This window comes from Schistocerca nitens, chromosome 11 (assembly GCF_023898315.1).
Source record: "Schistocerca nitens isolate TAMUIC-IGC-003100 chromosome 11, iqSchNite1.1, whole genome shotgun sequence".
NCBI lineage: Eukaryota > Metazoa > Arthropoda > Insecta > Orthoptera > Acrididae > Schistocerca > Schistocerca nitens.
This window is the reverse complement of record NC_064624.1, coordinates 37,084,223-37,101,690: the sequence shown is the minus strand read 5'-3', so window position 1 is coordinate 37,101,690 and position 17,468 is coordinate 37,084,223. Positions and strand designations below refer to the sequence as shown.

The 17,468-nt window shown below is 38.3% G+C and overlaps 1 protein-coding gene across 6 annotated transcripts in view; it reads left to right on the top strand.

The window, feature by feature from the left end:
* Window positions 1-17,468, top strand: part of LOC126213262 (uncharacterized) — a 96,717-nt gene that overhangs the window by 12,344 nt on the left and 66,905 nt on the right. For all 6 annotated transcript variants that reach the window (XM_049940924.1, XM_049940919.1, XM_049940922.1 and 3 more), the window contains one exon: window positions 6,383-6,445. In XM_049940924.1, coding sequence (XP_049796881.1) covers window positions 6,383-6,445 — 63 coding nt within the window. The remainder of the gene's footprint in view (window positions 1-6,382; window positions 6,446-17,468) is intronic.

Here is a 17,468-nt window from a genome sequence, read left to right as displayed (position 1 = left end):
CATTGTCAAAGCAGAACCTCACAAATAGCTGGGAAACAGAAGCTATCAAGCATCCTTGGTGGCCTGGAAACAAAAAATTCATAACAAATGCTGGCTAACTACCAGGATGGTCATTTCTCTGCTCGGAATGTGTCAAAAAAAAACGAGAAAAGTCATCCATGATAACTAGTAGGTGCCTAATACACACACACACACACACACACACACACACACACGAGGAAGTGGACCTATGTAATCCATACAAAGTTAATTCATCAGGCATTCCTAACAGGTGGACTCTAAAAGCCCCTTGAGTGAATTCAGGTTGGGCTCAGCTCCCTTACGGCTCTCACACTCCTCCACCAACCTCTGGACAGCCTTATTCAGGGGTGACCAGGTGACATGTTGAGTGATCTTGACCCCACCAACCTCCAGGCTTGCTTATACAGGGAGGACCAGGTGATGTGTTGTCTGATCTTGACAATAGTTTTATAAATGCCTAAGAGGGTGTTATGGAAATAATGAGCCAAAACCTAAGAGCTTGATTGTCAGTCTCTAAACAAAACTCCTGGTGTTCAAAATAAAATCTGAATTTCTTAACGGCAAACAGAACTGCCAACGCTTCCCATTCATACTTAGAATATTTCATCTCTGCAGGTGAAAGTTCCTAAGGTGCATTGCTATAGGGCATCAGCATACAACACCTCCCCTGCCATTCTGTTCCTGCAGGAGGACAGCTACCAGTTTCTACTCCAGGAGAATTAGGTGTCTGTCTGCAAGAAGAACATGACCTCAGAGTTGGGTATGTCTAATACTAGTGGGTTACTAAGCACCACCTTAATGGCTTCAGAAGATTCTGGATGACTTTCATCCCATATGAAATTTCTTAAATCATTAAGGAACCCCACTAATTTAATAAAATTCGGCACAGACTTTTGAAAAAAAATTGTCATGCCTATGAACCGTGCCACACCTTTCTTATTTCTAGGAGCTGGAAATTTTCGCAAATCACTAGTATGCTCCTGGTCAATTTCAATCCAATCAGTGAAACTAAGATGTCTCAAGGATGAAAACTATGTGCCAGTGTATTTTAGATGGTTTCACAGTAAGTCCCACCTCCCTCTGGTAAACCAGAACTGCCTCAAGATGTTGCAGGTGTTCAGACAGACTAGAACTGTAAACAATCATGCCATCTAGATAATTAGACACACACTTGAATGTGAAATCACCCAAAACACAATCTAGAAGGCAAGACATAATGGTAACTCCCGTTGAAAAACCAAAGGGCACCCTGTTAAAATTGTGGAGGTTCCAATCTGTACAGCAGGCAGTAATATACTTGGAATCCTCTGTTAACATGATCTGATAATATGCGAGATTGAGATCCAGGACAGCAAAATACTGAGCCTGACTGAACCAAGTAAAAGAATTATGCAGATTGGGAAGTGGCACAGATTCCAAAACTATGTTCTCATTAACTGCACGACAACCCACAACAGGATGAAACACCCCACTGCTGCCCATAGATACTGAGAATATGGTAGAAGCATAGGCTGAAGTTGAGGGCCTGATGACCCCATTGAACAACACATTATTAATCAAAGCACATATACATTTCATCTTTGATGGAGAAAAACTCTCTGGAATGTCATTTGTAAGGCAAATCTTGTACTGGATTTTATCGGTGATGTCCAATCTGTTAGTTAAGATCTTTGGTAATCGATCAAAAACTTCCAGTACCAGCATCACCTCTACTGGATGAAGGTGACTGAGCTGAAATGGCAAACATTGCCGTAACACACTATGAATTCCTGTGGCAACCTGACAGGAGCACAATGTGAATGTTTCAGCTGGGTTAAATTTAAAATAAACAACCCTGCCTTGACAAACTAGCACAAACCCACTACCACTTACAAAAACACACTGCAAAATTAAGTTCACTGAAAGATTTTTAGTTACTATCCACTTCACAGGCCAAGAAAATTTTCCAATACTCAGAGGCAACATGTGCCCAGTGAGAGCTCAACATTGGGAGGACGGATGCAAACAAGGCAATTTACAGGTATGGCGGAACTTCAACTGCCACAGATAATCTAACTGAGAAACTGAACTACCAGAGTTGAGGAGGGCACACATTCGTTCCTGGTTAAGTTGTACCCAAAGACAAGGCAGAGGTTCCCGTACCTTGGACTTGGCACAGATCCAGCCCTTAGGCAGTAGAACACTACCGTGCCTCTTCCATGCCGTGTGACGTCAGCTGTTTGATTCTCCTTCCATGTAAGCAGACATCGCCATACAAAATACCCCTCTTTGTTACACTGGAAACACATCCTACACTTTTTCCTTATGGGTGGCCCCCTTTTAAATTGCTTGTAATCTCGATCCCCATCCTGATAATGACACTTAAACCCCCATCACTGCTGGTCTGTGAAACTTGGACTTCAATAGCAGACACCAAAGCCTCTAATTCAGTAAAAGATGTGCAATTATTAGCGAAGGTAATCCATGAACAGTCCTGTGACTGCATTTTCTGTAATATATTATTGAGTATTTGTATCTCTGTGACTTGCAATTCCAGGGATGGAATGGTCATATGCATTCATCTATGAACCTAGGAAAAAGTTCATGAGGAAACTGCAATAGCCAAAAATGTTTATGCCTGAGTAGCCTCTTAATATGAGGTGACAATTTCAGGCCAATAATTGATTTTTACAAATCCCTTGATGTTGCACTTTCATGTAAAATTTGATTGAAAACATGGCGTAACATAGGGGGTCCAGCGTCTGAACAACAACATTGTCAGTGATGGCCAAAGTGTCAGCATGAAACATAAATTTGACCATGATCCATATGATGGATTTCACCTGTCTTTAAATTCTACATTGAAAGTTCCATTATAGCTTGCAGCAGTAACATTATTTGGTACGGTAATTTCCCAAATGAATTCTCCTGAGGTCCTTAAAGGTGTCCGTAGCATTCCTACTACTTCCAGCAGTTATATGTTGGTGGGAGAATCTTGTTCACCACCTATTGCTCCTAATTTGTCTAAATCAAGGCAGCTGTCCCTGTAATTGCAAAGCTAATGTAATCTGCTCTGAATAGAGATTACATTGTGCAATACTGCACAAGTGATTATCCCAGTGGATCAATTGTGCCTGAATTGTATGTATTTGCTTATGATGGGGCTGACTACTTTCTAAACACACTACATTCTGATACAAGATTGTCATGGTGTCATGGCCGGAGCTCAGGCAGCTAGTGCTACATATACCTCCATGGTGCAGTTGGTACTAATCACCAAGGGGTCGTCCACAAGTCCGGCAACACTGCCCTTACATGGAAGCTGACAAACTTTTATTTCGTAGATAAACTGTTGATTTTTCAATGAGGACAAACTGGGACAGTTGTGGGACCCCATGTTCAGCAGTGGATACCTGCAAACACACACCTCATGGTGAATGACAGTATGACACCTTCCCCCTTTACTTCCAGGAAAATAACTATCCTCTGTTACCAACCAAACATCCAGCAGGAAAAGGGGAAAACCGCAACTGAGAAAATGCTTCAACAAATGAACAAATAATTATCTGGAAACAGATGTCTCTTTAAGACAACACAGAAGCCTAACTCATCTCAAAGCTATACTGAAAGACAGAGCAATTTATAGCTGCCTCGGGACCCCTAGAAAAAGGAAATTCTTAAAATACACCTCCAAGTGCATCTAGATAATTTAATAAAGTAAACAGGTGCACTGATTTCTAGAGCTACCTTCAGGCAGACAGACAGAGCAAGTCTCTTTAAATCTTGCACCAGTGAGCAGTTAAGTAATTAACAAGAGAATGAGCATGCACAGATCGATATAACTGGTTTCAGACACAGTGAAAATTCTATTAAGGCATACTGTAGAAAATCCGAAAGTGATTCAGTATGTGAACGTGCATGCATAGCAGCTCAAGAACACCCTTTAAAAAGGAAAACCAGTAATTAGTAGTCAGAACCAACTTGTAGCAGTAGATAAATAACAGGTGAGAAAAGGTCACTCCATGACAACTTTAAAATAACAAACAATTGAACAATTAAATCTGGTAATCAGTAACTTGCCCTGAGATGGAATAAATTTCTTTCACTCTCCACCTCACATATGGCCAGTGAACGAACACGAAAAACATTCAGTGCTCAGTAACACTTGATGGTTTTACACACTTTTGCTTGTTCCAGTCTGTGAGCATCAAATGTGCCTGTTACTTACCAACAGCCTATATTTTCACAAGTCTGGATGACATCTGAATGTGACATGTGATTCACATAGAGATGATCAGCATGTGACCATTCTAACAGTGCTCGACAGTACGTACAACAAAAGCACTCGACCCAACAGACCCCCAAAAATCAAAATGTACAAAATTTTAGTACAAATTTCGAATAGTGATTTACGTAACTTGAGTGAAGGCAGCCCATCGGTAGCTGGCAGTGGTGAATTCCATGAGGCTGATGTACAGAGGCAATGTTAAGAGCCACAGCATGATTAGCATGCCCTGAGTCCAAGTCCAAAAGAATCAAAGTGTGCCACAACAGTAGAAAACTGGAGCAGACTAAGGAGCATCTAAATTCCACTGTCATTCTCACTTAATACAACTGCACGGCCACGATAGTTGGGTAGATCAATGGACTCGTCAGATGATTCTCATCAAAAATTCGGTCTAAGGCTAAACATGGTCACACTTAAAACAGTATTCAGGATTACCAAATCATCGAATCCACTGCTGAACATGGGGAATTGAATAGCAATAACAAGCTTGTCTAGTTGCTAGACACTACCCTAACCCCTTCAAAGGCAATACCACAAGGTATTAAGTCATGCAACACAACTGAAATTGGGCAGTTTTTCAGATGAGAAAGCTTGTTGCATAATGTGACTTCCACAGAGAAGAACAAATAGCAAATACAGATAGCCAAGACCACACCAATGTACTGTCTTTTGTTAACACCTGTGCCTGCAATTATTAACTTGACATAACTTTTGAAGGGCTACTAGTCACTCCATTCTGTCAATTTTGGCTAAATGGCAAATACTGTCGACGTACCCTGTGTGGCTCTATCGTGCCCCATGCCACCACAAGCTCCAAGCCAAAGAAGTGACATCACCAGGTGCAGGATGGGAATTCAAAGAGGTAGCCCGCCATGCCTCAGATAGTAATAATAATAAAATCATAATCATCATTATTTGTACTAGTATATTAGTATTATTGTAGGCAGTTAATTAATACAAAGATCAATTAATAGCATGTTGCTGTATTCTTTCTGTCTTCTGCTCAGCATCTCTCTTCAAGGCATCTTCTTTGCGTACGCCATTTTGCTTCATTATTTTGTCGATATGTTCTTTCTGAAAGTTAAGTAGTCTTCTTTGTTTCTATGAGTAAGATGATTTCCAATAAAAAATTATTCTTTGGCTGCTAATTATCTAACATCCTCAACAGATCCCAATATCAGTTTAATGATTTTCTTCCTATGCTATTACTGTTTCATTTGTTCCCATTCCAGCACTTCCTTTGACATTATGGGTTTTTCAGTCTTCATATGCTGGTGCTGTTCCATAAATAATCTTTCCAGAAATTTGTCTTCTTTTGAGATCAGCAAGTAAACCCATAGTTCAGATCCACAGAATAGGACTGGTGTAGCCTGTAGCCTACTCTCTTTTTGTATTGTTAGAAATATGCTTGTCCCACCAAAAGGAATTCATGAAGTTAGAATAGTATTAAGTAGTGTGCCAAGGTAGTGTGTGTGTGTGTGTGTGTGTGTGTGTGTGTGTGTGTGTGTGTGTGTGCTTTATAATTTTATCATAAATAAGCGTTCAGTGCAACAAGGTTTTGGTGTAACCGTTCTAGACATTTTATGATTCTGATCGTACAAATAGTATGAGTGATGTGGCTCTTGACAGTCCAGTTTCTGCTCCCCCACACAGTTGGTGTAAACTGTATTGTAATTTGATATGAACAACATCGATTTTATGAACAACATTGAAGTCATTGTTTCAGGTAGTAGCTGTGTTATTTTACTTGGTTATACTACCATTATATATAAATATTATGGTAGTATAATGAAGCTAGAAAATATGATTGAAAACAATAGTATAGGGAGAAGGCTGAAATGGAAGATCATAATGAATTTTCAAAGGCAATGTTATTAATCAGTCTTACAATTTTTTGCTGCCTCCAAGTGAAGTATACCATAGTGAACTCCTCACTGAGAATTTTGAACTCGAAAGAGAACACTTAACAGTAACTACTATTTAGTTATAAAGTAGTGTGACGGTTGGGGTTTATCTGTGTGATACATTTTATATAATATGGGAGGACTGTGACTGCTTAAAAGTACTTATTACAGTCTGTTATTTTTGCCACAGGCCCAAGTTTACCCATGCAGCATGAATGTAAAAGAAGAGTTGGAGAAGGGTGTGAATAAAGAGGTAATTTTAGAATTTATATGACTACATAGAAGTTATCTTGCTGAGCTGTGGTGAAAATAATCAGATAGTAATCAATTGTGTGTGTATTCACTTTAGCAGTCCTGTTTTTACTTTAGGGTAAAGATGACAGTGTTACAGTATTACAGTACGCTCCAGGTTGGAAACGAGGAAACAGAAAAAATAAAATATTTTGTTACACTTTACCCATATGGATTTAAACATTATCTTTGAGCAGGTGAAGTAGTTTAGCTTGTGAGTTGTTAGAATTGCTTCTTTACGTTATGAGCACAAGTAGAGCTTTAGTAGATGGAAACTTCTTACACTGTTTCACATTGATAAAAGCCTTCACGTAATTCGGTGTCAAATGGCGTCTCTCTAAACTGGTGAAACAAATCATGAGTGACAGAATCAGTGACCTTTATAAGAAGAAAGATAAACTAAATGAAGAAGCTTACTCTTTGTATCTCTGTATTACTAGAACTTTTAAAGATTATTTTAACTTTCACGTAGACAGTATTTGGCATAGTGTTAATGAGTGGTTACACAATCGTAAGGTTGAAATTCAGTGTAGGCATGATTTTAAACTTCATAAAGTGGAAAATGTTACCCCAAAATCTAATGTCGTTCATGCAAAAAGAACTGTCAATTGTGAACACCAATTTTTCGACAGAGTACTAAACAAAACTTCTATAAGCTTTACCCCTCAAGAAAGCGCCATGGTAGCGAGAGGTTTTAAATACAATCTCATGCCTAATATTAACGATCCCAAAGTGGTAGATCATTTTATTGTTGACCTTAAAGTTGGTCTTGACTCCATAATAACTTAAAAATCCCAACAAAATAGGATAGCTCATGAATGTAGCGCAATTATAGAAAGAGAGGTCAAGTCGGTAAAAAACAGTGATTTAAAACAGAGAGGGGATAACATTATTACTAGTATTAACCGTAAATTAAAAAATAATGAAGCTCTCATCACTAAATCAGACAAAGGAAATTCGGTTGTTGTAGCCTATAAAAGTGAATATATTGCTAAAACTTTGGCTTTTTTCGAAGAAAATGGTATATTTGAAATTGAGCAGGATCACACCCCTACGTTACAAAAGCAAATTAGGGACACGTTAAGAAGAAGTAAACATCTTATGAAAGAGTTTCAAAAGAAAACCTTAATTAATATGAACCCTAGAGCACCTACGCTTAGAAGTCAGTTTAAGGTACACAAAAGTCAACACCCAGTTCGTCCCATCGTTAACGGAATAAAGAGCCCACATCATAAATTAGCGAGATTTTTACACACTAAAATTAAAGAAGCCTTTGTTTTTGGAAACAATTACTCTGTTAAAATTAGTGCTGAGGTAATAAACAAGCTAAAACCGATAGAGATCACTTCTTCCTCTCGTTTGGTCTCTTTTGACGTCATAAGTTTATACACTAATGTTCCAGTGGATATCACTCTTAAGATTATTGAAGGTAACATTCGACAACATAGAACTCTAAGTGAGCTACAGTTATCGGAACTTATGTCACTACTGCAGATTGTACTAGATTACAATTACTTTCAGTTTAATGGAAAAATGTATGAGCAACCATTCGGCTTAGCCATGGGTTGCCTGTTAGCTGGCATCTTAGCTGACATCTTTATGAATGCACTAGAAGAAAATTTCTTCAAAAACAATCCTACGTTAGGCAATAAGATTTCTTTTTATGCTCGTTATGTTGATGATATACTCATACTATTTCAAGGGTGTGACCAAGACCTACAAAAACTGTTTCATGTTTTCAACAGTTTCCACGAGAAAATGAAATTCACAAAAGAGATACAAAATAACGAGAGAGAACTCCATTTTCTTGATTTGAAACTTAAGTTATCGGGTAACACTATTAGCGTCGACATTTTCCCTAAAGAAACTTTTTCTGATAATATTATTCCAGCAGATTCCTGTCATCCTCAAACTTACAAGATCGCCTTTTTTCATTCTGCAGTTCATCGCGCTGTGAGCACACCTTTAGCACAGAATTGTTTTGAAAATGAAATATCTTTATTAAAATCAATAGCTACTAACAATGGATACGACCCTAAATTAATTGACCAAATTGCTAAGAAAAAAACAACTGTAAAATTTTCTACTTTAGGAGATAACAGGGCAAAAAAGTATGAGAGTAATAACTTTATTTCTATTCCATTTTTAGGGAACGTGTCATATAAGATAAGAAGACTTTTACAGAAACAATACGGTTATAGTCTTGCTTTTTCCGTAAATAATAGCCTGAAACGTAGAGTAATTCATAATATTGGAGCACGAGAAGAACTCAGCACTAAGTCCGGTGTATACAAAATTACTTGTAACGACTGCCCAAACTATTACATAGGGCAGACAGGTAGACCCATTAAAGTTAGGTATAAAGAACACATGTTAGGTAAAAATGGGGAAAACGTATATAATTCCACCTTTGCTGAACATCTATGGCTCTTACGGCACACGCCAAGTGAACTGGACGACGTAGAGCTGCTTCATGAAGCTAATAAAGGTTACAAACTAGACTTGCTCAAAGAATTAGAGATTTTCAAGCATCTGTCTCTAAAAGATGGTTTTGTTCTTAATGAACAGGTGCAGCTTCGAAACAAAAATTTTTTAGACAGTTTCAAACCCCTCATTGCCTTAATGTAATATAGTCTGGCTGACTAGTAGTTATTTTCTTGCTTGTTGATGCCGGTGAAATGCGCTTTTCCTGTCTTGTTGGGGTTCTACGTATTGTGATGTTTGTTAGTTATGAATTTCAATGTGTATGTGTGGTTAAATGACTACTATGTTTTATTCATAATGACAGATGGTTTCGTTTTATTATAACATTTTGGTTGTTTCGCTAGTATGTATTTCACTGCCAATGTTACGCGAGACTCTCACGCATTACACTAGTGCCCTCTCTCGTTAGATGTTCCAAGCGCAAGCTTTATCCGTTTGACACTAGGACACAGGTAAATTTGGTTCTATATTTCTATTTTACATAAATGTCTTTAATTGGCCTGATAAGTTTTATTTATTAAGACAGAGTTTGAATTAACACAACGTTTAATAATTTTTGATGCGCTTATGTATGTATTTATGGATTTTAATATGCGCGAGTCTGACACATGCAAGTGCCCTCTCTCGGCGAAACAATCTGCCTTAGTGCTTTCACACTCGTGTCTCAATAGTTCATAGGCGAAGTAACGGTGTTAAACTGTTCGCTTTGATCCTGTGCCCATTACACATGTTGTACAAATGGAGATGATGTTTTAATTACTGACGACGCCTTTGGCATAATTGTTTTATTATTCTCCATTGCATGATGTAATTTTAGTAAGTACTAAAGATTTTGTGCCTGTATTACTTTAGTAATTTCACTGTTACTTAAGCTTCTGTTTCTCACCTTCGTTGATATGGCTTTTCTAATGAATGTGTCTTTCTGTTCAGGAAGTTTTACTTCTGATGAAGGTATATTTATATGTACCGAAACCTTGGTCAAGAATTTTAATAAAAAATTCTATCCTGCAACTGTTTTTGGCTGTCATCCTTTATTGTGAAGAATTTTAACAGTTGCTGCTGCAGCCATGTTTAAAATCTTGAAATTATTCATATGATTTTGAAACGCATCCCTATTGGATTTTGAACATTTTTGAACACATTTTAAGTTGATTTCTGACTGAATCATAAGTTGATTTTTGAATGCGTGCATAGTGTATGTGGTGTCTCATCGCATCTAGAAATAAACTTCCCGTAGACGGGACAGGGCTATACGAGTTGAGCGTACTAAAGCCAAACGGATGTATGCCAATCGCTGTCTGATTGTGTGGTTGATTGGGTTTGTGAATGATCAGTGTTGTTATAATTACTAGCGAAATCCATAGATTCAGACTACCAGAGTGGAAATAAACAACTGTCAGGAATAACAGGTGAGAAAGATTATGTATTATCTTCTCTGTGTATCCAAGGAAATGAAATTTTGACAGAAAATTTTTGGCCATATCGCTACACTAGTAAGGACCAGTAGTACAGTTCTCGTCTAGCAGCCGCTTAAGTTCTATTCAGGAAGTAACGTGGAAAACGTGTTGCACAAAAACTTAAAACGCCTAACTGGAAAATAATTGCGGGATAACCTAACCTGTGATTCTGGCAGGGTTAGAGAAGTTAATCAGCGAACAAATTTTGACAATGGCACGAATAGCTACAAAATTGGTGGTGATAAGATTGTTTGTGGAACGAGGAAGGAGAAGAAATGGGGACAAATTATGGGAGAATAAGACGATCCCAAATTTATATAAACATTTCGTAATACTACTTTTCGGTCTCATGCTTGGGAAACTGGTGCATATGAATGAAAGTGAAACTATTTCCTAACATTAAGTTTTTTTGTTTGTATTAGGCCTAATAGGCATTTGATATTGGTAGATCGTGAATTATATTCTGTAGTGTTATAAAAATGGCCATTGGTGCCAAAACAGTCTTGTTTATTTGGTGTGTGTTGCAAAACTGCTGACATATTAGAAAGGCCTATTTTGTTTTATCTAGCAGACAGTGACAAAATAGATGTAATCAGATCGAGAAACCACTCCAGTCTTGGGTATTATTTTTGTTGACAGCTTTTTCACTATTACATAACGACATTTCGATTTTTCATGTAGCAAAACATTTGACGAACTTTGATGAGGTAATACCGTAGATCCTTTCCAAGAAAGTAAAGCACACCATGTAAAGCTGTAGTGAGATTAGAGAGAAAAAAATGCTAGAGCTAAGGATTGAAGAAATGCATAATTTCTTGATTAGCTCTTGTCTCTATTGGTTTTATGTATCCTATATTTAATTTTGTCACACAAAACAGCAAGTTATTAGCCAATAGGCAATAAAGAGTTCAGATTTTCTGAAGAGTTCTTGTTCTCCTGATTACAAAAAATCCCATCCGCTATTAATTGTGAGATTTTGTTTTTGGAAAGGGGCAGGCTGTCAAACTGGTTGACTGGGAACAGGCGAGGCCCCACAGGAGATGTCAATTTCCACTGTCCTGAATATAGTTTGATGGCATCCATTACAAAATATACACGTTTCAATTCCACAGAGCGAAATACAGTGATATGCGTTAGAAGAATGATTTATCAAGAGGCGTGGCACTGCACTTTGGCATACTTAAGACCAAATAATATGTCTTACATTTCCTCGAACACACATGTTTTATGTTTCTGACTTTTCAGAAAGATGTGCGCTACAAGATGAACATATTTTTGAAAATTCGATTTTTTTAGTATTGATCCGGTCCGCAAATATCGTAGATCTGGAGCTGATGCGCAGAGCAGTCAGAGTAGAGTTGTAGTGGGTAGTGTCCACGTGATCCGTGTCTACATTTAGTGATTTTGCTGTTTCTCCTTCGTGTACTCTCACGTCAAATGAAAACAAAATGGATGTCTGTGGCCGGGAGCTATCAAGTGAATTAAAATACATTCACATAATTATAGAAGGCTAAAATATGGCATTAGTTTCAGATTTTATTTTATTTCTACCTTTCTGACAGTCAAGCATTAATCGCCTTGTGGAACAATGAAGTTATTTTTGTCTGTTTGCTAAAGAAATTTGGCTTTTATTAACCTTTTCTGCAGTGGCAGTCAATGTATTTGAAACAAAATGTTTAATTCCACAGTGCTGGCTAGTTTCAACTGTTCGCTGCATTTCACGTGCATGTCCCCCCCCCCCCCCCCCCCCTAGCACATATGGCATTATGCCATAATTAAGAACCAAATATGATATAATACAATACTGGTGCTCCAAGAAAATTTACATCGCGAAAACCACACTGAAAAGCTTAATATCAAGTTGAGGTCTACTTCATTGGGAATCTGGACATACGAGTGTGCACTTTAAATGTGCACATTTTAATATGGTTCACGAAATTCCGATGCTCATGGAGTATCTTCTAATGTCTTGTTTCTTTTGTGACATAATGTATGATCTTTCAGTGTTTAACACGTAGGCACATATGGGCTTCCTATGTTATGATAGCTGTGTCGTCTGTTATTTGCGCTGTATGGCAACTGCTGTAACAAACCTATTTCTGACAGGTTGCAGGAAAATATTGCGACTAGTGGTTTGAAAAGCGTTACTTTCAAAGTAAATATCCTTCTATGTAAGTTGAACTATGTGCAAGAATGTGCCACGTATTTATTAAATTAAAGAGCGTTTGACTCATTTAAAAATCAACTCTTTGATGATGAGTCATTTAGAAGAATTTGGAACCCTGAAGATCAGACATTTATCTCATTATTGAAAATTTTACTGGCACATTTGTGTGATGTATCTCAAAGTGCAACACACACTAAAAAGATCAACATTATATGCGAAAGCTTAGCTTCTCTTGCAGCATATTAACCTTAGAGACCAATATTATATGTGACAGCTTTGCTTTTCTTGTAGCAACACCATATATATTAATTTAAACTATTAACTTTCCCTGTTTGTGTGAGCAGGCCGGTGTGGCCGTGCGGTTAAAGGCGCTTCAGTCTGGAACCGCGTGACCGCTCCGGTCGCAGGTTCGAATCCTGCCTCGGGCATGGATGTGTGTGATGTCCTTAGGTTAGTTAGGTTTAAGTAGTTCTAAGTTCTAGGGGACTGATGACCACAGATGTTAAGTCCCATAGTGCTCAGAGCCTGTTTGTGTGTTCGTGCTACTTAACAGTGATGTTGCTGCTGGCTGACTACATCACGTGTCCTATGCTCTGAATATCTGCTGTCATCGGCTGGCGAGATCACGTGACATGAGCTATGACTGGCTTACAAAAGCGCATCGCATTCTTGATTTCAATGATTTGGAAAGTAACATGTGGTGTTTGGTGGAATTCCAATGTATACTTTTGTAATACGAAAATACGCAGCATGCATGTTGCTGCACATGAAAGATATTTCCAAATCTTGTCTTTTTCCCTGAGTTTCGTTTTCTATAGTGCCAGGAAATTCTATGCCCATGTATAAAACCATAACCATTCAAAGGACTGATAAGGGAAAATATACTGTCACTTAACACGGAGAAAGCTTGTTTTCACCTGGGCGAACGTGTATTTTTATCCGTGAAAAATCTGGGAATTTTTTTTCCTTGTCCGCGTATACACCCTGATAAAAGTCCAGGAATACTTTCAATTATTTATTGCACAAGAACAAAACATTGTACAGATATCATACGTATGTCATTTTGAAGAGAAACCCTGAAAGTTCTTTTTTCATGTGTACCGTGCAACGGTTCTTTCGCTTTCTCGTCAGTACGGTACCAGAACGTTTAAATTCTACCACTGTAAAGATGGAAGATCCGCGATTCGGAATGTCAGAACTGTGTAGCAAGTAGCGACAGGCACACTCCAAACCATCGACTCTCGGAGAGTGATTTTAACCGTGTTCAACCTAATGGTAAATTATCAAACTATTTTTCTCCGAATCATACAGTTTGTGGGAAAAGCAGTGAGAATAATTACTTTTGGAAACCTTTTATCAGACAAAGCCTGTTATAACAATAAACTGTTTCGCTTAACAAAACGGCCGCCAGCGCAAATCGGGCACAGTGTCCACACAAAAAGATGAAGTCAGTTTTCGACACTGAATAAATAACTACTTTCACTTACTATGTAACTGAAACACAACCACTTAATTTCCATTTACTTGGGTCACTTGGCAGTAAGTACTATTAATCCCACTTTCTGTTACTTATGGAATTTATCACTATACTTCAGTAATTATTTAAAGAAGACACACACATGTTTCAACAAGGATATAAAAAAAGATTAAAATTATAGCTATTATTCATATGACCAAAACTATTATTTAACACGACTAGATTTCATTTCTTTAGGACTTTTATTTGTTAACATTTAACTAACACCAATATTTGTCTAGCTTTCTTTGACATGGAGAAGCGACACGAACAAATACTGTTAAGATTGTTGCAGTTAAACAACTATGTCACCTTACTTTCAAAAATGCTATTGAAAACTTATCCTCATGGTCTTGCAAAGCGGTGGTTCTTAAACCGATATGTGCAAACTTTAGTATTTAATAATGATTTTCAGAATTTACTACCAAAACAATACTATTGCCAGTAATTTACTATTATTCAAGCTTCAATAAACATCAGCATACTCGGAATAAATTCGTTTAGGTAAGGACCCTACTGATGTAAATGAAATTGGAAAATTATGGTTAAACACAAAGGTACATCTAACACTTATATTCCACTGATTGAAGAAGGATGGTTCATACTGTGATACACTTCTAAATAAAGTACTTTGCCTGTTACTGATGTCGAAGGTGGCATGAGGCGGTGCTGCATAGTAACATTGCACAGGTACGGCTCTTGATGTACATAGCTCTATCTTCCTCCTGGTGGCGACGATAAAATGGCAAATTTCTGAGCTATTAATTTATTGCTGTACTGTGCCAATCATGTAGAACACGTCTGAGCATGTTCACCACTTGCAGGGCAGCTACCGACTGTGTGTGTCACTTGTGCGCCAATTCTCACTCGCGCGCCCCACCACCTTTCCCATTCCACCACAGAACGGAGTTCCGTTCTACCTATGATCCCTACACATTTTCATTTTACACTTCTGCTTACAAAAACCCTAAGTATGAACCATCTACAATTGCATGACAGAACATACATACAAAATTGACATAATTAATTACAGTTGTACTTGAAATATTACATAATTATTTACAAAATATGTTTTAATACGTTTATTCCACCTACATCAAAGAGGTTATTTTTAACAGATAAACTACACTTAACAAAAGCTTACTCTCATTATAGTATTTGCTTAATTTTTCAAAATTATTACGGAACAAAAAATTTAAAATATACAGATTAATGGCAGTATTATATTTACATTGGCATTAAAACTGCCACAGCGTATTTTGGTAATTTGCCGATAGTCGGTGCTAGTCACAAGCATGGTGTGTTGAGGTATGTTGTAGTTTGACAAATGGGAAAGTGAACAGGCATACATGTCGAATATGGGATACAAAGCATCCACACAAATGCATTGAATTTGAGCGTGGTTCCCCAAAGGTAAATATTTTTTGTGCCTTGTCACGTCGAAAACTGTACAGGTCATTCTTCTGTGTCGAAAGCACTGTCACTGGGTGTTCCTACTTGGACATGTTTCAGCAGAATGGGGCTCCACCCCACTTCCATCTTGAAGTTTGTGGGTACCTGAACACGGAGCTGCTGCATTGGTGGATTGGCCGTGCTACAAAAGGGGACAGCTGTTTCATGAAATGGCCTTCCTGATCACCAGACCTCACTCCATGTGAGTCTTTTCTGTGGGAACACATTAAAGATCTGGTGTATGTACCACCTCTACCACGTGATACAGCAGAGGTCCGGGAGAGAGTACGGGAAGTGACTGCCACAGTCGACGATGCCATGCTGGGATGGGTATGGCAAGGTATCAATTACCATACTGACATGTACTGGGTCTCTCATGGTTCGCATATCAAATGTTTGTAAAAAAAAAAAAAAAAAAAAACTTTCACAGTCTCTCTTCAAAGTGCAATATGTATGAGACCTGTACAATGTTTAGTTCTTTTGCAATAAATGATTATTGAAAGTGTTCCCGGACTTTATGTACACCCTGTATGTGACAACCAGGAACTGAAAGAAGGTTTAATTACTCCAGCTGTTAGTAAATCTGAGGTATTTTTGTCTACTGCAGGCTGCAAGTGATAGGATATGCAATAAGGTTTCCAGGCTATTGGCTTGGTATCATGTGTAGGAATCTTGTGGTACATTAAGAAGTTTGACAGAAGTTGTTTCTTTTCTTCAGATGAAGTTGCAAAGTCAGCTAGAATGGGGTACAGTTGACAGTGAGTATATCTAACAAACAAAACATTTATTAGTATGCCTGTATTGATGAGGAAGGTAGACATTCTGCTGTTCATTTTATCTTGCAAACTTACGCTTACCACCTGAGCAATTCCTATCTCTCTTACCGGATTGGCTTTGCAGAAGGGGAGCAAGGAGCAGTGGCAGAACTGCTCCCATTCACATTTCGCGTATTCACATTCCTTCGAGCACCTCATTGACCTACTTGGTTAGCTGACCAGTACTGTAGAGATGGACAGTTTTCTCTCTCGTGTCTGATTTTTCTAAAACAAGCACATGCTGGTGCCAAACACTAAGGAGCCGTGTAACTTTTTGTCATTTGCAACGAGTGCAGCACACTTCGACAACAAATGCACATCAAGTGGGCTTTATCCCAGTGGATGGTTAGACGAATTGTTGCACCTCCTTTGTGAGTTGTGTAGCCTATCTTAGTGTACTCGGTGTACTTCACCTTGTCACGCACCTGTGGGGTCAATCCTGTGAATGAGTGAATCTGCACAACAAGTTTCTGATTTCCTGAGTGGTATCTCATTCCTTTCATTACTTTCTGTTGGTACATATGTTCGACAAGACACAACTCTTGTTCGGTCAGAAAATCACTCGAAATCCTCTCCAGAATTTTGATATTTGATGGAAAGATTGTCCTTACAGTAGCTGACGATATTTATCTCTGTACATATCCTCAAGGCATTCTGCAAGGATGTCAAATGCCTTGGTATTTCTCAGCCCTTCCTTGAATCTACATAAGCGTGAGCCACTCCTTGCAACTTCGTGCTGGTACTGCTGTGAACTTTTCATCAGTCGATGGGGACAGTTTCTCTGTATCCATTACATTTTGTACTACTGTGTCAACGTTTAGACCTAGTTTAGAACCGCCTATGGGAACACAGAAATAGGGAAGTTGGCTAGCTCCAGGCACAGTGTTGTTTCGCAGCATCACATTTAGTAATGCCTCACTAAGGTGCCTTTGCAGATCATCATTTTTCACACGGAGTTGCTCCACCCGTGTTTGCAATATGTTGGATCCATCTCTAGTTGCCTCTGTGACATGGTTGAGGGAATTGCTGTAAACTACACACACACACACACACACACACACACACACACACACACACACACTCACACACAAATT